Source organism: Sinocyclocheilus rhinocerous, unplaced genomic scaffold, assembly GCF_001515625.1.
Source record: "Sinocyclocheilus rhinocerous isolate Xijiao unplaced genomic scaffold, SAMN03320098_v1.1 scaffold1022, whole genome shotgun sequence".
Taxonomy (NCBI): Eukaryota; Metazoa; Chordata; class Actinopteri; order Cypriniformes; family Cyprinidae; genus Sinocyclocheilus; species Sinocyclocheilus rhinocerous.
Window position 1 is genome coordinate 688,100 of NW_015656677.1, and position 21,119 is coordinate 709,218.

A 21,119-nucleotide genomic window follows, 5' to 3' on the forward strand; every position below is an offset into this window, starting at 1 on the left:
TAGATGACTGAATATATAGTAGTGCATAAATGTCACATGGACTCCAACATAGTGCTTTTTCGTCGGTAGACAGAATGAAACATATTATTAGTGTTTAGCTGTGATTTAGTGATGAGAAGTGCAGTATGGGTCATACTGAGGGCCGCTCAGCAGGCGCAGGGATGTCAGGGGCAGCTGCTGCTGTGTGTACGAGATATTGAATGTCCATAACAATACTGCCCAGCCTCCCTCTGTATGTCTCTCTCTCTCTCTCTCTTTTCCTCTGAAAGGTGGTTCACTGGACTAGCTGCAACAGCAACAACTTGAGACCGCAAAAAAAAATCTCGGTATCTTTTTCATTTTTGCCTGTGAGAATAAAAGTCGAATAAAAAGGTCGAAAGGAAATATTTGCAAAACACAAAGACTGAGGAGATTTACATCTAAAGGTTATGCTTTCTCTTGTTTAAATGGGACATTGTGTAAACTTTGTAGTTACACCCATGGATTATTATTGCATTTCATCTATCTATCTATCTATCTATCTATCTAATGTGAGTGTTTGTTTCTATGTTAGGCTATATATATATATATGTATATGCACAGACAGGTAAATATGTATAATATTGCTTTCAACTATTTACTAACTGGTTTAAAATGTGGCCACATGAGAACAATTATTATTTCAACTGTCTGAAAAAGTGTGTTTCCTGCAAAATGTTTACATGTATGCAGTTATGGACTAAATATGATTCTGAGAGAAGGCTGAGACTACATTTGTCTTCAATGCATACAGTGTGTGTGTGGACTGTGAAGCAGAGACATGAGTATAGATGAAGACACACGCTGGCTGGAATGGGTCACCAAGCAGTTTGAGAGCATTGCAGGAGATGATAAAGAAATCGACTTGGATGAGTTTAAAACAGCTCTGAAAGTAAAAGAGGTAAGCTTTCTGATCATGGAAACCTTTATAATATTTAAGATCTCGATATGATCTTTTATTTCTCCTGTTTGTTGTTGTAGTCATTTTTTGCGGAGAGGTTTTTCGCCTTGTTTGACTCTGATGGCAGCAGCTCCATCAGTCTGGATGAACTTCTCGAGGCTTTAGATCTTCTGATCCATGGCAGTGAGACAGACAAACTACGCTTCCTCTTCCAGGTCTACGATGTGGATGGTAAGGTGTAAAATACCATCAGCTTTTACTCTTTCATTCTAAAATTTAGTGGTAATTGTCATAATTTTAGCACAAAAAATGTCGTCATTTTAGCACAAGACGAACAAAAAAATCACTGAATCTCACAATATTGACAATGGGGTTACAATGGAGTTTGAGAATTGCTCCCGTAATGCATTTTTTTCTTCTTCTTACAATTACAATTTTATTATTCTGAAATGCTTTAAGAAATTGATTGCCAAGTTAAATGCACAAAGTGATTTACACAAGTAGAATATGTTCCTGGTCCAATTACATTTTGAGTAAGTACATATGTAAACACAATCATGCTAATAAAATACTTAAAATTGAAAGTACTGTGAAAGTTGAAGAGAGAGAGAGATGTATTAATATATAGGCCTATCCCTTGCTGTTCCTTACACAACATTCCTATTAAATAACACAGATCATAACAGCCCCTAACAGTAATATCAAAGAATTGGCTGACTAATGTTTTGATCCAGGAACATGCCATACTTGCGTTACACCCTAGTTTGTTAAACAATTAGCATTAAACTATTAATTCAATTATTGTGTTGACCTGTCATGTAGGCAGTGGTTCCATAGACCCAGATGAGTTACGTACGGTTCTGAAATCCTGTCTGCGTGAGAGTGCGATCTCACTCCCTGAGGAAAAGCTGGATGACCTGACGCTGGCACTGTTCGAATCTGCTGATCAAGATAACAGTGGCTCCATCACGTTTGAAGAGCTGAAGGCAGAGCTGGAGAACTTTCCTGAAGTTATGGAGAACCTCACCATCAGGTGGGACACGATTATATTACAAAAGAGATGCTATTCAGATCAACAGCACAATTGAGAGTATGATTTTTATATACTACCGTTCAGTAAGAAAGAAGTTAATATTGAGTAGCCTTATATTTTGGATACAGTTTTGCCTGTACTTTGATTATTTTTCCTTTGGCGACGGAAATAGTATCAAATGAAATGAACCGGTTGTGTACGTCTGAGCAACACAATAGCGGTGTTCCATTAATGAATGAACTTGAGTTTTGAGTTTTGAACGAAACAGTTGACAGAATGATTCAATGACTCACTCATAAAAACAATAATCACCACGTTTAGATCCTGAACGAATCCGTTTTTTTTAATCATTTGAGTGAATGAATCAATAGCTCACTCATAAAAACTCAAGTTTAGGGTTGTGGCTAGAAGGAATAGCCTACAGCTACGGCCAGAAGTGACGCAAAATCTTGCCATAAAATAACAAGAAATTAAAATGGCTACCTATCACATTGTGTTTTATTAACGTCTACACCTACCCCAACCCTAAACCCTTACAATAATGCAAAAACAGTCATTATTGTTGTTCAGCGTGACAAAAATTACGCAATATTGATGTGCGCATGCCTAGTAAGCCCCTTCTAGCCCCAAACCATGTTTAGATCCTGAATGAAATGCCTGTTAAAAAAGTACATTACCATGATTTTGCAGAGAAATCTCCACCAATCAGAGAATCGAAACCAGCAAATCACGCCAAAATAACTCTTAGTGCCCATCCGCTCCAATGAAGCATTGCAAATAATGTAATATAGTCAGTCTAACTACACTCTCAATCTATCTGTATCTATATGCATATTTTGCAATAAACAAAATATGTTGTTTTTTTATATACACAATATCTTTAAATCAGTAGTTTTATACTTATCTGTCGTTTTTAATTCGCTTAATGGGATTGTAGTTTGGTACATTATACGTTTTTGTCCAGTTTTGAAATATTGTTTTGGTTTGAATCAAATATTTGTAATGTTATGATACACATCATAGCTGGTTGGTTTGTTACTCTTTACCAAAGACCAGAACTAACCACTGTGTAATCAAAAAGAAATGCTCCAAAATGTACCAAATTTATTACCAAAATTACCAAAAAAATACTACTTTCTATTGTTTTCACTCAGTGCCGCCAACTGGCTGAAACCTCCTGATCTGGAGCAGAAGAAAAGCAAGACTCCTCGTTACCTGACGCGGGCGTACTGGCACAACAACAGCCGCAAGCTGTTCTTCCTCTGCCTGTACGCTCTCCTGAATGTGCTCCTCTTCATCATCGCTATGCTGAAGAACGCACATGGAGGCCCCTGGTTCATGGTGGCCAAGGGCTGCGGCCAGTGTCTCAACCTCAACTGCACTTTTGTTATAGTGAGTTGAGCATACTAATTCATCTAATATTTAATATTTCCTGTAGTGACAGAGGGTTTTGTCTCGCAGGTGCTGATGTTGAGGCGTTGTCTGACGTGGCTACGTGCTACCTGGGTGGTGAGGGTCTTCCCTTTGGACCAGAACATTCTACTGCATCAGATCGTGGGCTACGCCGTCTTGATCTTCACCATTGGGCACACTGGTGCTCACGTCATGAACTTTGGTAACCTGTGATAAACTTGTTAAAAATGGTCAAATTCATTTAAAGGGATAGTTTTTGAAAGTCAGTGGGGTCCAAAAAACATTGACTTTCATTCTATTGACAAGTCAACTTGAACTAAACATGAAGTAAATATGAACCTGTAATAAAACTTGTCGATAAAAATGACCCAAAAAATGAAAACTGTCATCATTTACTTACCCTCATGTTGTTGCAACCCTGTTATTTTTCTTTTTTTTACTGTAAATCACAAAAGATTATTTGTTTTTAAAGTCAGTGGGGTCCAAAAAACACTGGACACCACTGACGTTCATTGTATGGACAAAAAAAAGCACATGATGGCAATTTTCATTTTTGGGTGTACTATCCCTTTAACTCCATAAAGCCTGACATATGAAATAATAGCCCCAAACATCTATTTTTTATTTTATTTTATTAATTTATTTCTTGTATTATTTTATATATTTTTAAATTTAACAGTATATTGAATCTTTACACAAGATCTAAAAAAGAAAAAAAGTTGCATATGAGTTGCAAATATTATGTTATCATATTTGACACATCAGGCTTTTATGCCTCATATAGGAGAATGTGGAGTAGCTTGTTATACTGCTTACATCAAATGCAAATAAACTTCAGTTGCCACTCGTTATCTCCCAATAATATAATGCATATATTAATAGATGATATTAAATGTTGTTTTCATTGTGGGGAACGAAACGTATAATACAATGCAATTCAGTGATGACTGAGAGATCCTCAAAAGCCATCAAAAATTATTCATGGATAAATAAGTAAACCTAAGTTGCTTCAGTCCAGTATTTATCTTGAAATATTAGATTGCGTATCATGTATGATACTATAGGCTTTATAGGATTAAATTCAGTGTATAAGAAGGCTATATGACCTTCACAAAAGCAATATATTAATAAAGAATATTTCTTAATATCCCTTTCCCTCTATTCTTAGCCCGAATGTCTCAGGATGATGGCATGTACCAGCTGTGGGAGTATCTTTTCACCATCCGTCCTGGGATTGGCTGGGTCAACGGCACCGCCTCCATTACGGGCGTGGTTCTGCAGGTTCTCATCTGCTTGATGGTGGTGTGCTCCAGCACGTTCGTCAGACGCAGTGGTCATTTTGAGGTGATGGCTTGCTGATTGAATTCATGAGAAGCAACAATCTGCACATGGTCGCTTCTGTGAATATCTGTCGATTTGGAAAATATGCAGCTGACGAAGACAATTGTTTCAAGGCCATTAAAAACAAGTTAGCAAAGAATTCTGTTCGCAAATAGCAGCACATTAATTCAACCATGCATACCAACAAACAAAAACCATTCAAATATGCTTTGTCAAAGCGTAATATGTTCAAAGAAAGGGTTTGTTTTTGTGTAGGTGTTCTACTGGTCTCATCTTTCCTACGTCTGGGTTTGGGCCCTGTTGATCGTCCACTGTGCCAACTTTTGGAAATGGTTTGTGGCACCAGGACTGATGTTCCTCATTGAGAAACTTGTTGGAATAGCAGTGTCCCGCATAGGTGGGCTGTACATAGTTGAAGTCAACTTACTGCCCTCAAAGGTACCATCTGAGCCGATGTACATATTTTGGTGTATTTTGTTTACTGGAACATTTAGTTAGTCATCCATGCTGAAAGCCTCACCTCTACTGCCTTTTATTTCAAAGGTAACACATTTGGTGATCAAGAGGCCTCCATTCTTTCACTTTAAACCTGGAGATTATGTGTATATAAACATTCCTGTTATCGCCAAGTATGAGTGGCATCCGTTTACCATCAGCAGCGCTCCTGAGCAGCAAGGTAAAACAACTGGAAAGCATATAGTTATATTAGTCTTGCGAAATTCTAATATACGACAGTGATTTGTTTATATTTTAGTAGTATGTGCGTTTAAACGCAATTAAAATGCACTGCAGAAAGATCTTATTTATATTTTGTCAATGTTTTTGTTTGGTTTTGTTTTGCAGTTAAACAATCTAAACACCTTTTAGGAAAAAAAAAACATTAATTTACGCAAAGCAAATATGTTTAACACAATAAGATTTGTTTTCAACCAATCTGCGACTTGTTTTTAGACAATCTGTCTTAAGTTTTTTTATTTTAAAAAATGTTTTCAAACAAAACCAAAAAATGTTTACTTGTTCATTTTAGTTGTTACTTGTTTTCAGATAATCTGTCTTAAGTTTATTTTTATTAACAAAACTTTTTTCTAACGAAACCCCCCCTGTATTATAAATACAGGCTTCATAGAAAGTGTTACCAAAATGTTTAATCAAGACAGATTGTCTGAAAACAACTTTATTGTGTTTTGTGCACTTTATTGTGCAGCTTTGTTTTGTTTTGTTAGAAAAATAAACTTGAATTAACTGACTGCCTAAAAAAACTGTATTAAAAACATCTTATAGTTTTCCTTTTTTGTGTAAATGTTTTGAAATAAAACAAAACATTTACACAAAAAAGGAAAACCATAAGATGTTTTTAATACAATTTTTTTAGGCAGTCAGTTAATTCAAGTTTATTTTTCTAACAAAACAAAACAAAGCTGCACAATAAACAGTTTTTCTAACAAAACAAAATTTATACAAAGAAATGTACATAACAAAGCAAGTGTTTAACAAAATATTTTTCGTTCCCTCGAACAGATACGCTGTGGCTCCATATCCGTTCCATGGGCCAGTGGACAAACCGCCTGTACGAGTATTTCAGACAGCCGGAGAGTCAAACCATTAGCAACAAGAGGCTCACCGCCAGCCTGAGGAACAGACGCCACGAGAGCAGGACGCAGGTCTTTGCTTTTCTCCATCATCCACTGGCTGAGCGCCGGAATCTTAACACATAGTGATAGAAGTTCATTACTGTGATGTTTTATTGATGCAATTCTTTATAGGTGGGATCGCTTTGTAATCACATCATTGACATTACCAAGACTTTTTGAATTTCTTTTATTATATCAACGGGCTTCTCTCCAGTATTTTTTGGAACAAATATTGCCATTTATTTTATAGAAAGACAAGTTCAAATTGCAAAGTAAGAACTTTAAACAAGTTTAATACAGTAGACATTTGCACTTCTTCTGCAGTATTATTGAGATACTATTATAGTTTTCATTAATATTTTGAATTTATTTTATTTTTATATTTGCTGTTTTCATTTTAATTTTAGCTTAGTTTTTTTTATAAAACGGATAGTTCCGGTCCTTGATTCTGATTGGTTTATCCGCGTTCGAAGCTGTTGTAAATTACTCTACAAACATACACCTTTGTTTACTTCTGTGTGTTGCTTGGCAACCACTTTGTTGCAACCACAACTGTTTCTGAGGAACTACATTGTTTGGTGGAAGAATACTCTATTTATATCATTACACTTTATTTGCTCTGTTTTATTTTGTGAAACCTAACTACGTATATGGAATAACCGTTTTATAAAAGCAATAAGCCCCGTGAAGCCGTGGTTTACAATGAATTTATAACAGCTAAGGGGCGTTGTTAGGCACGACGCGAAGCGGAGTAAACCACGGCTTCTTGGGTCTTTATCATATTTATTATTTTTTAAATATCTATGCATTTTTATCAATTTTATTTCAGTTTAGATTTAGTTATTTTAGTACATCAAGTTAAATTAAGTAAAAATTTGTGGGGGAAAAAACATTTAAGTAAAAATGTTGCCTTGGCAGCTAGCTGAAATAATTTTTTTTTCAGTTAAAGTTTATTTTATTTTAAGTAATGAAATTCTTTTTTTTTTTGGGTTTTAGTTTTAGTAAACAATGTAACACTGCTCCATGTAGAATGAAATGTTCAAGTCTGCAAGCTGCAACAATACTGTGGCGTCTAATAAGGATGATGCTGTTGAACTGACCCTATACCGGACAAGCGGAACACACACAAACTCCCAGAAGCCCGTCAGTGACCCAGTAGCCCAGGCAGAACTGGGAGACGCCTCTCCGGCTACAAGAGAAGTGAGTTTTCTGTCTGAACAAAGCAGAACATATGTTCTATTATACATAAGATACACATTAGCCAGACTTTTTTTTTTTTTTGTCTTCCAGCTTACAGCAAAATTAAGTGAAAATCACAGATATTGTAACATTAAGGTAAGTAATTTGATTACAAAAAATGTAAACTAATTTACTGAAAGTGATTGTCTTACAGGAATTGTATGCATTTGTTTATGCCTTTGTTTGTTAGTGCTATGTGGACGGACCTTTTGGCACCCCGACTCGGCAGATCTTTGCATCTGAGCATGCGGTGCTTATCGGCGCTGGAATCGGCATCACTCCCTTTGCATCCATTTTGCAGAGTATTATGTGCCGGTGAGACACGCAACCTCTCCATTCATAACATTCGAGTTAAGTTTTCTTTGCATGAAAAAAACCACATGCAAATTTTAAAAATTTGTGTGTAAAATTTCATTTTGTCTTTTTTTCAGTTATCGCATGAGAAAGCAAAACTGCCCCAACTGCAACTATTCCTGGTGTGAAACCATCAAAGACAATGAAATGAAACTGAGGAAGGTAAGAGTGGTGATCAGTCGAATGGAAACTAGAATAAATAAAAGGGAAAATATTTATTTTATTTCAGAAAATTTAAATTTTTGGGTCAACTATTCCTTTCAGTTCAGTTGCTGTCTTAAATTATTAAGTAATCAAACTAGTAAGTTGTACAGTTCAACTCATTTTTTAAAAATCTTGTCTTATTGAATGTCACAATTTAAAAAAATTAAGTTGAAATTGGTTACATTTAATCATGTTGCCATGATTTATTAATCATATTATTTTTTACAGTATATAGATAGCTTCAAAGCTGATGGACATGAACAACTTCGATCTCATGAAGTTTTTAATTCTCTTCTAACTTCCTGCAGGTGGACTTCATTTGGATCAACCGAGATCAGAAATCCTTTGAGTGGTTTGTGAGTCTCTTGACCAAGCTGGAGATGGACCAGGCAGATGAAGAGCCAGAGGGTAAGAGAGAACTGAAGAAAGAGGGATATGGGGTTGGCACTGAAATGTTGGCACAATCATACTTGTTTTTATGTTTTCAGGCCGTTTTTTGGAGATGCACATGTACATGACTTCAGCCCTCAGTAAGAATGATATGAAGGCCATAGGTCTACAGATGGCTCTGGACCTACTGGCCAAGAAAGAGAAGAGAGATTCCATCACCGGCCTGCGCACACGTACACAGCCAGGCAGACCAGATTGGGCCAAGGTAAGCAAGGCCAATATTCTATTCTATTCTATTCTGTTCTGTTCTGTTCTATTCTATTCTCCCCAATATCTTTGATTATCAGTGTTTAAATGCATTTTTAGGTTTTCCAGAAAGTGTCTGAAGAAAAGAAAGGAAAGGTTCATGTTTTTTATTGTGGTTCTCCTGCTCTTGCCAAAGTCATCAAGGCACAGTGTGAGCATTTTGGCTTCAACTTCTACAAAGAAAATTTCTGAAGAATTTACAATATTTCATTTGCTTGAAATCCTACAAATAATAACACAATCATCTGACAATCGGATCTTGCCGATGTGTCTGATGTTGTACGTTTTGTAAATCTTGTGTTGTTGTATGCTTTAATTTATTTGTAGTGTTTGTGTAAGTAACCTTTTAACACTTTTAATGAAATTGTATATGTTTGTTTTTTTTCTTTTATGAATTTTAGAAATGCCCTTTCTGGTTATTATGAATATGCATCATGTAAAAGTTTTTTTCTCCAGTAAGAGAATAGTCACTGCAGTTGGTGTAACGTAAAATTGTCATGTAAGTAATAATATGAAGTAATTTACTCTAGAATATACAGTTGGAAATATTAGTTACATGTAAATATAATGATTAAAAAGGTTACACTTTATTTTAAGGTGTCCTTGTTACAGTGTAATTATACATTGATGTTCTGAGAAATATTAATTAACTACATTTACTTACTATATGGTTAGGGTTAGGATAAGGGCTTAGTTTAGGGTTACTTGCATTTAATTATATATTCATAATTATATGTTATTATAATAGTAAGTACATGTAACGTGTGTAACAAGGACACCTTAAAGTTACCAAAAAAATAATAATAATAATCAACTGCTTTGATGACATAAACTACATTGCCAAGGCATAATAATATAAAAATAATGATAAATATTACATACAATATTACCATATATACACATTAGAAGTATTAATATTTTTTATTTACTTGTATTTATTGTTCTATTTATGTGTCTGTGTAAGTGTTTTAACTATTGTTTCTAAGTGTAAAAACGTTTGAAATCGTTAGAGATTGTAATAGATAGAAATGTGTTGCCCATACCTGTCGCATTATGTTCCCTGTTCTGTTTTTAAGAGACTGTGGGAATTCTCAGATTTCCTAAAATAAACAGTCAAACTCAGACATGGATTATTCACTTGGTTTACAGAGACATCTTGCGATTATGTTCAGCAACGCAACACAAGCGGCACTATATGGACTTTGTTTATCATTCAGAATTTCACTGAGATTCTGCACATAAAATCATACCTATAAACGTTTTCTTATTCCTTTTTAATTTACCTGAGTATTAATCTAAAATGTATAATAATAATAAAATAATTGTAAAATGTTTCAAAATAAAATTTTAGTTAAAAAATAACAATATGCATACAATTCGTAAATGCAGGTGGGCTTGCCACAAACAGGAATCGTGCTTATAAATCATAATATTCACCTCATGTCACATCTCATCTGACATAAGATTGGCTGCCACGTAATCACGTCGCCTCCCATTGGTCAGTGCTGCATCAATACAGCTGTAGCATCTATCATGTTGCAGATTTGGAGCGAGAGGAATCTCTCCGCGTATATTTTTCTTTGTCGTCTTCTATTTTATGCCTTCATAGACCCCCGAGCGGAAGGCGCGCGGGTTTCAGGTGAGCCTAAGTATGGTTTCATTCCGTTTTACAGCACTGCATGTTGTTCAACGCCCTCATTCGCATTCAAAATCATATGAGCGCTCGCAGCTTCAATTTAGAGAGATGCGATTAGATTTTATAAGCATTCGCCTGTGTATGTGCTGAATAATGAGAGTTATTTCTTATTCATAGTGTGACCATGCAAGTTTCATCTAGATGGTATGTAGCTATACATACATTTTTTTATTTTATAATTTAAATTTATTATGAGCGTAGCCTTCACCACAAGACTAAAGTAAGGTAAGATTTGATATTTTGTCATATTTTGTGGTTATTCCAAGTATATGACAAAATGGTGGACCCATATTTACCTCTGTCCGCAGATATGCGCACCTGAATCGCTCAAACAAGGACCATAAGGGTTTCCTGAGATGTTCCGGTGTCAGTTCCACTATCACTGCATGGCTGTGATGTGACAATGCACTGTCTGGTGGCTCGCATCAATCACAAGACTCTGATAGTCATCTGTGCTGTGTTTGCCCTCATCACTATACTGCTGTGGAACAAGTGCTCCAGTGACAAAGACCTGCCCACACAGATCAGACCTCAGCTGGAGTTTGCACCCACCCCAGAGAAGGACGAGGACAACGGGCAGGCCCCCGAAGCACCGCCTGGATCCAAAGAAGTCACTTATGAGCAGATTGACTGCCTTATCAATGAAGATGTCATCATAAAAGGCCGTAGGGAGGGGGGCGAGGTGTATCTGCCCTTCAGCTGGGTGGAAAGGTACTTTGACGTCTACGGGCATCTGGTACAGTATGATGGGACGGAACGGTTTGAGTTCTCCCACAGTTACTCCCGGGTGTACGCCCAAAGGGAGCCTTACCACCCGGATGGGGTCTTCATGTCCTTTGAGGGGTACAACGTGGAAGTGCGGGATCGGGTGAAATGCATCAGTGGTGTGGAAGGTAGTTTGGGGTGTCCCTTATTTTGCCACCCTACGTAATAATACACACAGAGTAGGGGTGAAACGGTTCACAAAATTTTTGGTATACATTGTTAATGTTTTTTTTTTCATTTTTAATATTTTAGAAATACCATACATCAGCATAAAATATATAGCCTTATGATCTACCATTTACAGTATTTAAAAATAAGTTATTCTCAAGGTCATGTAATCAATAAACTGAAAGAATGAGGCAGCGTGATCTTAGGAATAGACACATTATTGTGACACTGACCATCATAAATTAAATCTGTGGGATTCTGATACAGCAAGAGGGGAGATGTTGTCAATTTCAACAGGCTTTTCATTTATTTATTAAAAAGTTTACAACTGTTGGCCTTAAAGGCAGAGTAAGTGATTTTTCAAAAACACTTTAGAAAACTGATTCGGGCCGAATCGCAAAACAAACTTGTAGCCAATCAGCAATAAGGGGCGTGTCTACTCGTGATGTGGGGGAGAGAGCTTTCAGTGCATGGGATGGACATTAGCTGAGCCGAGCGACAGAAAGATAGAGATGGCGGATAAAAAAACAAAAGAGGAAAACGTCTGCGGAAAGATAAGGCAAGAAGTAGGACCCGTGTAAATATCAGATCAGCTTTCCAGCGCTGGAGAGAACACAAGGAGCGGAGGCCTGCGATCGGACGCCGAAGAACTAATCGTTGCCTGGGTTGCGTACGTATGTGTGGGGCAGAGCTATCAAAATAGGGGCAAGACCCTTTTGGGGTAGGGGCGTGTTTGTTTTGGTGATTTCAAATATCAACATTGGCTACCAGAAATCACTTACTCTGCCTTTAAATTGTAGCTGAGAGCAAAAACACTTATTGTCAAATTTAAAGAATAGGCTTTCTTGTCACTGTCAGTGCCTAGCCTACATTTATTACAGGGTTAACTTTGTGGTGGCTCTTACAAAAAATTAATCTTTAAATGAAGAAAAATAACTTAAAGCTGTAGATTTTTATGGTGACATAAAGGCCACCAACATAAAAAGAAACATAAGATCAACCAGCATAATACTTTCCCTTATTTAAAATAAACTCAACCACTTGAAATGAAAGTGCAGTATTTGAAAGAAAACCAAACAAATAAATATTGCTGGATTTTGTATCACAAGTCAATGTGCCACTGTGTTATGTAATGTAAATAAATTAAATAACAAATTAGCTGCCCTTAAATATAAAATACTGCATAAATAAAACCAAACAACATTGCTCCGTTCATTCTACTTTCATGTTCTTTTGCAAGAAAATTAGCATGTCCACGTTTTCTGCTGAGAGATGAGACCTACTTGCAGAGACAATGTCCCCTGCTGTAGAGAAAATTCTCTCACTTGGTACAGATGTGCCTGGGACAGCAAGGTAACGTTGTGCCAATTTAGCAATGTGAGGATACTTTGGCTCGTTTATTTTCCACCATGCTAGGGGATCTGCATCAACAGAAATGCAATCTGTGTCTTAGGAGGTGACTTCTTGCTGAATGATGCTGGACAAAGGGTTGTTGGTTCTCTCCTCTGTTGTAAAGAGTTCTCCAAAAAGCTCTGCCATGGCAGATTTTTTTCTGGGGAGGAGCTGATGCTCCTGGCTCTGCTGCTGAGGATGAACTGGCCACTTGGATGTCAATGGATTGACCCTGTACAGTAGAAAACCAGCAAACACCATAATAGTTTAGAAAATAATATTAACTACAACAAAGTGCTTTCATAGCAGCAAAGACACTAAACGTATTCTTTGGGCTGTGGGGGAAATTATTACAAAGCCACAAATATGCTGGGTTTAAGTTTAAGAAATATACTGTAATAGTAATGATGATAAATTACATTAAATTTAGTTATAAAGAAAATAAAAACACAATACCTGCTTTTTAATTTCCATCGCCTCTGTGGTGAGATTACTGTATATTTTCTGAACAGAGGCTTCCTCCAGGTAAGGCAACGACTTGAACCTTGGGTCCAGTGCTGTGGCTCTGTGCAAATAGCCCTGAAGATCAGTGTCACGGCATCTGCCTTTACGGTCTTCAGAGATGGCTACCTTTGCATCTTTGATTGGGGGAGTGTCCACATCACTAGTTGTCATGGATTTTAGTATCATCTTTTGCAAAGGGATGATCATTGACACAGATGGGGATGCTTCAGTACTCATGAGTGTTGTCACAGTCTTCAGGGTTTTAATAGTGTTAATCAGGTCCTCTGCCAGTTTTGCCTCTGTGTCTGACAAGGTTGCAATGTCCTTTACATTTTTTTTTTACCTCGTTGTCCATCATGGCAGAAAATATGGCAGCCTGCTGTTCGACATAACGCTCTAACATGTCATACGTTGTATTCCAACGAGTAGAAACGTCATGTACTAGTTTGTGAACAGGAAGTTGCAGCATCTCCTGCTTGGTTTTCAGAGCATGGGCAGCTGTTGAAAAAAACTGACCACTTTCCTAATCTTCCCCAGGAGTCTGGATACCTGATTTATTGAGACTGCATGTGTGTGCGAAACACCCGATCTGTGGCCCCAGTTCAGCTGTTGCATTGACTGCATTAACCATATTTTTTTGCATTGTCTGTAGTCACAGGGATTGTGCTGTTGCACCTCTCCAGTTTCCACTTTGTCACTGCTCGTGTCAGTGCTTTAGAGAGATGCTCACTGGTGTGGCTTTCATAAAGGGGTCTGCAAAATGATGCTTCTTATCTCCCACTCCGAAGTAATGTAATGTGCAGTCACAGTTAGGAAACTTTCAGTGGCCCTGGAGGTCCATGCATCTGAAGTAAGAGCTACGTAGGCTGTTTCGGACAATTCTTTGACAATTACTTGTCATGTCTCTTCAGACAGGTAAATCTTGTGTTGTTGTATGCTTTTATTTATTTGTAGTGTTTGTGTAAGTAACCTTTTAACACTTTTAATGAAATTGTATATGTTCACGTCGCTGAAGTGTTTGCAGGAGGGAATATTATACTGCGGCTTGACTACTTTGATCATATTCTTAAATCCTGCATCCTCTACCATGGCATAAGGCTGCATATCGTTTGCTATAAAAACAGACAGTGCTCTTTTTGTAGCTTTAGCCCTGTCTACTTTGCTTTGCTTAAATGCTTCGGGTAGTACAAGTTGTTCTTTCCTTTCCGACTTTCTCTTTCTTTCACTGTCAGTTGATACACTGGGGTGATGTCTCTGCAGATGAGCTAACATATCGAAAGTGTTTCCATTAGCATAAGCAAAATGTGTTGCACAGTGCTTGCAAACTGTCGCGGTTTGATCCACCACTTTCTTACCGCCATTGTCATATGTAGCACTAAATCCAAAATGATCCCACACAGTAGACCGGAACGATACTGTCGGTGCCTCCTCTAAAAACTCTGAACTCCAAATGATAAAAAACACTTTACGCTGTGCGTGGCCGGACAGAACAATACACATGTGTCTCGAACCGTGACAAGTGAATTGAACGGTTCAGATTTTTTTCATGAACTGTTCCACCCCTAACACAAAGGTACACGGTTTAGATTGGGTTTGTGTTAAAAAGCCGTTAGTCATTTATTTACATTATGTTCTCTCTCTTAAAATGTAAGCAAGTGTAAATGTCAACATTATCATATATGCTTAAAGCAGGGGTGCCCAATCCTGTTCCTGGAGATTGACCTTCCTGTAAAGTTTAGCTCTAACTCTAATGAAACTCATCTTAACCAGCTAAGTAAAGGGATAGTTCACACAAAAATGAAAATTCTGTCATTAATTACAAACCCTCATGTCGTTCAAAACCCGTAAGACCTTTGTTCATCTTCGGAACACAAGTTAAAATATTTTTGATGAAATCCAAGAGATTTCTGACCCTGCATATACAGCAAGGGAACTACCACATTCACCTACTACGAGAATACTTTTTGTCCGCAAAGAAACCAAAATGAACAACTTCAACAATTTCTTCGACACGCATTCACGACAGTACCCTGACGTATGCATGTAAATTCCTCTGCTTGCAAACAAGCCACAGTGCATCCGGGTTCTACATCAGAATGCCGGCTCCTGCGTCATGGTACTCTCTTAAATGTGTGTCGAAAACTGACACAGAAGAGAAGAAATTGTTGAATTAAGTCGTTATTTTTGTTTTCTTCATGCACAAAAAGTATTCTCGTAGCTTCATAAAATTACGGTTGAACCACTGATGTCACATGGACTATTTTAATGATATACTTACTACGTTTCTGGGCCTTGAACGTGGTAGTTCCCTTGCTGTCTATGGAGGGTCAGAAAGTTCTCGGATTTCATCAAAAATATCTTAATTTGTGTTCTGAAGATGAACGAAGGTTTTACGGGTTTTAAAACGAAATGAGGGTGAGTAATTAATGACAGAATTCAATTTTTTTGGGTGAACTATCCCTTTAATATCTTCAGGAATAATTACAGAGAGGTTTGTTGGAGCAGGGTTAGCACTGAATTCTGCATGGAGGTAGGTCTCCAGGAACATGATTGGGCACTAGAGGTCTACACGGAGGACCCGAGACCCGAGGACCCGGGACCCGACCTGGGATCCGTACGGGTTCGGGGATATATTTTAAATGGTCAGCCGGGTCCGGGTCGGGTCCCAATCTATTACTTCGTGTCCCGGGTCTGTTTAACATTGTGTGTAATACCCGAGTCGATCGGACTCGGAGAACACCCGGCCGTTATCAGAGTCAGTCAGCGCTGTGCGTGTGTTGTTTTGTAACTTTCAACTTGTAAAATTAGGATGAGAAAAGTGTGAGTCAGTAATTTGAAATAAGGTGAAAAAAAACAACAAAAAAACACGAGCGACGTCATCAGAAGCAGGGTGGGCGGAGTTAATGCACACGCACGGCAAACAGTCTAAATTATTATGCAAGTTGACTCGAGATACAAAAAATGCAAAACTGCAAAGTCGCATTTGTCATCCGTCACCGTGACAGCAAGTGGACTTTTGAAACTGGAATAATGAGTGGATTACGCATTTCAATTGGCAAGAGAGGAATAACACGGATGGAACTTTCATGGCAAGGAGGATTGTGTGCATCACAGTCAGGTACAAGGGAGAAGGCTTCTTTTTCGAATTTTTGGACCCGTGTAGACCTCTATTGGGCACCCCTGGCTTAAAGTAACATATGTTTGAAGTTTGTCAGATAAAACATTATTGATGCATTTGCAAATGTCACTCTTGGTTGGAGGCTTCTGTAAATATTTAGCTTATATGTAGAGCTACATTTCAAATGTAATGGTGCAACGCAAAAATATTTTGTAGTGCATAAGTTGTACTTAGTGCCTTGTTATGTTGTAAGTATCAGGCTTGGCCACTCCTGGCTCAAATGGTTTCAGAAAGTTATCCCATTTCTGGGATCAACCTTTTGTGTTTTTATTGTTCACAGGTGTACCAATCTCTACCCAGTGGGGTCCCCAGGGGTACTTCTACCCAATTCAAATAGCTCAGTATGGGCTGAGCCACTACAGCAAGAACCTCACAGAAAAGCCACCTGATATAAAGATCTACGGCGTGTCTGAGGAAAAAGAGGGTGGCTCAAGTCCATGGGTTGTCCCTAAGGGTTGCACACTCTCTAAGCTCCAGGATCAAGGTCGCTTTGGGTTTGCGCATCATTTTGTCACAGCGGGTATGAATTCCTTTGCAAAATTTTTGTAGGTTTGAATTCAGATGAATCAACTGTTTTGCTGTGATGATCACAGATAGATGATAACTTTGTTGTATTTTCATAGAGAACCCTGATGGTGTGTCTTTGGTCTTGGACAACGCAAAAGATTTCGTCCTAACCTTTGATGTGAAGTTTGTCTCCAATGGTAGCGTCTCTGTGGTTCTGGAGACCACAGAAAAGGGACCTCCTTACATCCTCCATTACATCACTAGTCCACTCCTTCTTTCATTTAAAGACCGAGAGGTCATCTATGGCATCGGCTCTCGAGCCTCCTGGAGTACCGTCAGTCGCGATTTAGTGACGGATTTGCGTAAAGGAGTCGGTTTGTCCAACACCAAAGTGGTGAAGGCGACCAAGATCATGCCTCGCTGTGTGGTCCAGCTGGTTCTTAGAGGTTCTGGCTGTATCAGCAATATCACTGTGTCTTCCACTGCACACATGGCTCCCTTCTTTGCCGCCAGTGATTGGCTTCTTCATAACCAGGATGAGCATGGAGGGTGGCCGATTAAGGTGACCCGAAAACTCGGAGAGGGGTTCAAGAGCTTGGAGCCCGGATGGTACTCTGCAATGGCCCAAGGCCAAGCCATGTCAACATTAGTGAGGACGTACCTGGTGACGCACAACCCTGCATACCTCGGCGCCGCAATCCGAGCGACATCCCCCTTCAAGAGGACTTCTGAACATGGTGGAGTCAAAGCGACATTCATGAACAAGTACGACTGGTACGAGGAATACCCCACAACACCTAGTTCGTTTGTTCTTAACGGCTTTATCTACTCTCTGATTGGGCTATATGATGTGGCGGAGACGGCGGGCAACAAGCTTGGTCGAGAAGCAGGTGTACTCTTCAGTCAAGGACTGGAGTCACTCAAGGCCATGTTGCCATTGTTCGACACAGGCTCTGGAACGGTTTACGACCTGAGACACTTTACCCTGGGTCTTGCCCCTAATTTAGCACGCTGGGACTACCACACCACGCACATCAACCAGTTACAGCTGCTCGCATCAATCGACAGTGCCCCCATTTTCAGGGAATATGTGAAACGCTGGAAGACTTACCTGAAAGGAGGCCGGGCCAAGCACAACTAGACTTTCTCGGATGGCAATTTTATATAAAATCTTGAACTATTGTTTAAGAATAAAATATACTGAGCATTAATAATTACATAAGCATTTTTACTTTACATGAAAAGAGTGCATATTTTATCCAATGTGTTTGCTTTAAAGTGTCTTGCTGAAGAGCTTGAGTTGTTGTACAGACTTTGAGAATGTGGAGTCACCTAAAATATTTATTTGCAAAATATCTTGGTATATTTGAATGTAAGAAGCAATGCACAGTTATTTACACAGATGTTGAAGAAAGCACAGCAGATTTGCTCTAAAATTAAACGACTATATATATAGTCACACTAATGATTGTGTATTAATGAATCTATGAATAGGTTATGCTGTAAAATGTCATTATTATTGCATAATGGTAAAATGAGTGTATTAGAAATGTTTTAGAAAAATTTGATCTTTGTAGGCTATTTTAAAGCACAATCCTATAGGTCTTTGTGATTTGATACAGTTGCACTATTTGAATAGTTTTCTTTTCAGTATGTAATTATTTAAAACTTAAATAAATGTGCTATTTGAGCTGTTTTAAAACTTTCTGTGAACAATCATTGCTATCAAAAAGTGGACTGAGAGACACATGGAGCACATATCATATTTGCTATGATTTTCTTTGAAGTGGCTTGGAGTCCCATGTAAAACCCTGGCACGTGAATATGGTAATCATTAATCACTGTGGTATATATCAAAATACCATGGAGTTATGATCTGATACAATCACTGTATCTTAGTACTGCCACAAGGACTTTGATGTAGGCTAACACAATTTAAATGTCTTAAAACTAAAAAAAAAATACTCTTATTTCTACGTTATAAATACATGTGAATAAACATACATTAAACAAATGAAAAATAAATTAATCCCAATGACCAGCAAGTTATAAAAATAAGACAATCTACCTGTTGTTTTTCTGAGGTGATCCACTCTGCAATCGATTAACCGACCTAATGCAGTTCAATGCAGTCAGTTCTCGATTAGCATGCCTGCCTACGCCGAGCTACCCACAAACCAGTTAGCTAGCATAATTTCTCATATAGCCACCAGAATACAATCTCTCAATGTCCCGATGATTAAAACGGTTTGATTGAGATACTCCTAATTAACATGAATTTAATCTGCTCGGCGCTTCGGATCGGTGGGTTGTCAATCCAGCTCGTTTAAAAACGATCTATCCCGGGCTAACAGGCTAAGAAGCTAACAGCGTCTTCAATGAAATTTAACTGACAAACACAACAGAACAGGTCTGTAAAATATCGATAAATTCGCTATTTAATCTATATTTCAATATATTCACAATGTATTTGTGGTTATGTAATTGTTAGAACTAAAATATGTGTAAATACATCAACGTTTATAGCGAATAAATGGTGGCTAACACTGTAGCTTCAATTCAGTTTCCATATTTGGGCGGGCACGGCAGTGAGTTATTGTTAGTTGCACGACCAAAAAACACATTTAATGCCTTTATTGATGCTGTTTATGAGTATATTTTGTTTCTCTGGTTTGCTGTTGATGAAATGTGGATGAAAATTTCACTGGCATGGTGTGGATTTAAATGGCTTGTTTGTTTACATGGTTCACCACCATCTGATAGGGCTTTAATTTTACCGCAGCAACATCAAATCATATTAATCTGTGTTTAAATATATAAAATGACCAAAGGTAATTTTGTGGAGAAATATCATGGCAAAACACCCATAGGGTTTACTTAAACCTTAATTTGTTGTCTACAGGATGGTAGAGTGATGCTTGATTTTTGGGCCCTTTGAATCCATAACAGATCATTGTGTTTGTATTCAAGATATATTGTTAATGAATACATTCTTAAAACTTTAAAATCAAGGGTTTTGTTGCATGATCAGTCAGTTTTGTACAGACATCTGTCTGGAGATGAGCTGTCATTAAGGTTGCAAGTCTCTGTGTTGAAATACAGAGAATTAACAGTGATCTTGCTCTTGATCACTGATTTTTAATCAGTGAATGATCTCTCAGATGTTTTCTGCTGATTAATATGCGTCTTACAGACCTATAGATTATTGATTGTTGATTTAAGTTCATTGTTTTTGTGTCTGTCCACCAGTCTGCATGGCTGACGTGCTGCTGAGTTAGTGTCCGGCCCTTATGCGAGGAAAGCTGGCCGGCCGGGCCGTGAAGCAATAGAGAGGAAAAATGTCAGTGCAGAACAGAAACTCTGTGCTGATCCTGTCGGGTCGAGAGCGAGGAGCTCGCATTCTGGGATCCCAGCGGCTCCTGCAGCAGCTGGTGGAAGACCGGACGCGCTGGATGAAATGGCAGAGCCAGGTAGGGTATCAACCTTAATGATTCTAATGGTTCACTCGGGCCTACAGTAAGCAGACGTTCCTATATAGGGCAGTTTCAGGATATCACAGTCAGAATAATGTCTTAAAGGGGTCATATGATGCGATTTCAATTTTTCTTTTCTCTTTGGAGTGTTACAAGCTCTTGGTGCATAAAGAAGATCTACCATGTCGTAAAGGTACTGTGTGTTTCGTTGTGTTTTCGTTGGAGTCCAGCCCGGGGTCGTCACATGTGGTTGCCGCAAGCCCGCCTGCCACCATGTCGTAAATAAAGGTACTGTTTCGTTGTGTTTTCGTTGGAGTCCAGCCCGGGGTCGTCCCATGTGGTTGCCGCAAGCCCGCCTGCCGCCGCTCACTCAAGCCGGCCTCCGCTCACTCTAGCCGCCGGCCTCTGTTCACTGTAAGCCTCCGGCCTCCGCTAACTCTAGCCCGCCATGTGTGATGCTGTTTCGTTGTGAAAGCGAAACTACTTTGTTTGGCCTTCCAAAAGAGGACACGACTAGAAATCAGTGGTTAAGTTGTATTTACAACACTGTTCCAGAACAGTTCAACCCAAATATTCAGATGTGTCAAGGGCATTTTATGGAGGACT

The 21,119-nt window shown here is 38.4% G+C and overlaps 3 protein-coding genes across 5 annotated transcripts in view; all 3 read left to right on the top strand.

The window, feature by feature from the left end:
* Nucleotides 1-31: 31 nt before the first annotated feature.
* LOC107720789 (NADPH oxidase 5-like) lies at nt 32-9,247 on the top strand. Of its 2 annotated transcripts, none has more exons than XM_016528618.1 (17): nt 32-425; nt 554-919; nt 1,000-1,150; nt 1,742-1,952; nt 3,107-3,344; nt 3,414-3,567; nt 4,534-4,709; nt 4,962-5,144; nt 5,250-5,382; nt 6,225-6,367; nt 7,367-7,537; nt 7,628-7,672; nt 7,767-7,891; nt 8,008-8,092; nt 8,443-8,542; nt 8,623-8,789; nt 8,891-9,247. In XM_016528618.1, the coding sequence occupies exons 2-17, from the start codon at nt 800-802 to the stop codon at nt 9,020-9,022; spliced, it is 2,334 nt and encodes a 777-aa protein (XP_016384104.1). In that variant the 5' UTR covers nt 32-425; nt 554-799; the 3' UTR covers nt 9,023-9,247. The 2 variants fall into 2 exon arrangements, with proteins under 2 accessions (XP_016384104.1, XP_016384105.1); XM_016528619.1 differs by having other exon boundaries at nt 773-919.
* A 1,093-nt stretch (nt 9,248-10,340) lies between these two features.
* On the top strand, nt 10,341-18,488 carry LOC107720792 (D-glucuronyl C5-epimerase-like). Of its 2 annotated transcripts, XM_016528624.1 has the most exons (5): nt 10,341-10,469; nt 10,728-10,751; nt 10,835-11,419; nt 16,814-17,053; nt 17,157-18,488. In XM_016528624.1, the coding sequence occupies exons 3-5, from the start codon at nt 10,930-10,932 to the stop codon at nt 18,179-18,181; spliced, it is 1,755 nt and encodes a 584-aa protein (XP_016384110.1). In that variant the 5' UTR covers nt 10,341-10,469; nt 10,728-10,751; nt 10,835-10,929; the 3' UTR covers nt 18,182-18,488. The 2 variants fall into 2 exon arrangements, with proteins under 2 accessions (XP_016384110.1, XP_016384109.1); XM_016528623.1 differs by lacking the exon at nt 10,728-10,751.
* A 640-nt stretch (nt 18,489-19,128) lies between these two features.
* Nucleotides 19,129-21,119, top strand: part of LOC107720791 (activating molecule in BECN1-regulated autophagy protein 1-like) — an 18,826-nt gene continuing 16,835 nt past the window's right edge. The window contains exons 1-2 of the mRNA XM_016528622.1: nt 19,129-19,450; nt 20,290-20,510. Coding sequence (XP_016384108.1) covers nt 20,379-20,510 — 132 coding nt within the window. The 5' untranslated portion in view covers nt 19,129-19,450; nt 20,290-20,378. The remainder of the gene's footprint in view (nt 19,451-20,289; nt 20,511-21,119) is intronic.

Coding starts and splice junctions, on each gene's coding strand:
- LOC107720792 (XM_016528624.1), top strand. CDS start 10,930: ATGCACTGTCTGGTGGCTCGCATCAATCACAAGACTCTGATAGTCATC. Junction 11,420..16,813: donor ATGCATCAGTGGTGTGGAAG/GTAGTTTGGGGT, acceptor TATTGTTCACAG/GTGTACCAATCTCTACCCAG. Junction 17,054..17,156: donor GCATCATTTTGTCACAGCGG/GTATGAATTCCT, acceptor GTATTTTCATAG/AGAACCCTGATGGTGTGTCT.
- LOC107720789 (XM_016528618.1), top strand. CDS start 800: ATGAGTATAGATGAAGACACACGCTGGCTGGAATGGGTCACCAAGCAG. Junction 1,151..1,741: donor CCAGGTCTACGATGTGGATG/GTAAGGTGTAAA, acceptor CCTGTCATGTAG/GCAGTGGTTCCATAGACCCA. Junction 6,368..7,366: donor GCCACGAGAGCAGGACGCAG/GTCTTTGCTTTT, acceptor TGCTCCATGTAG/AATGAAATGTTCAAGTCTGC.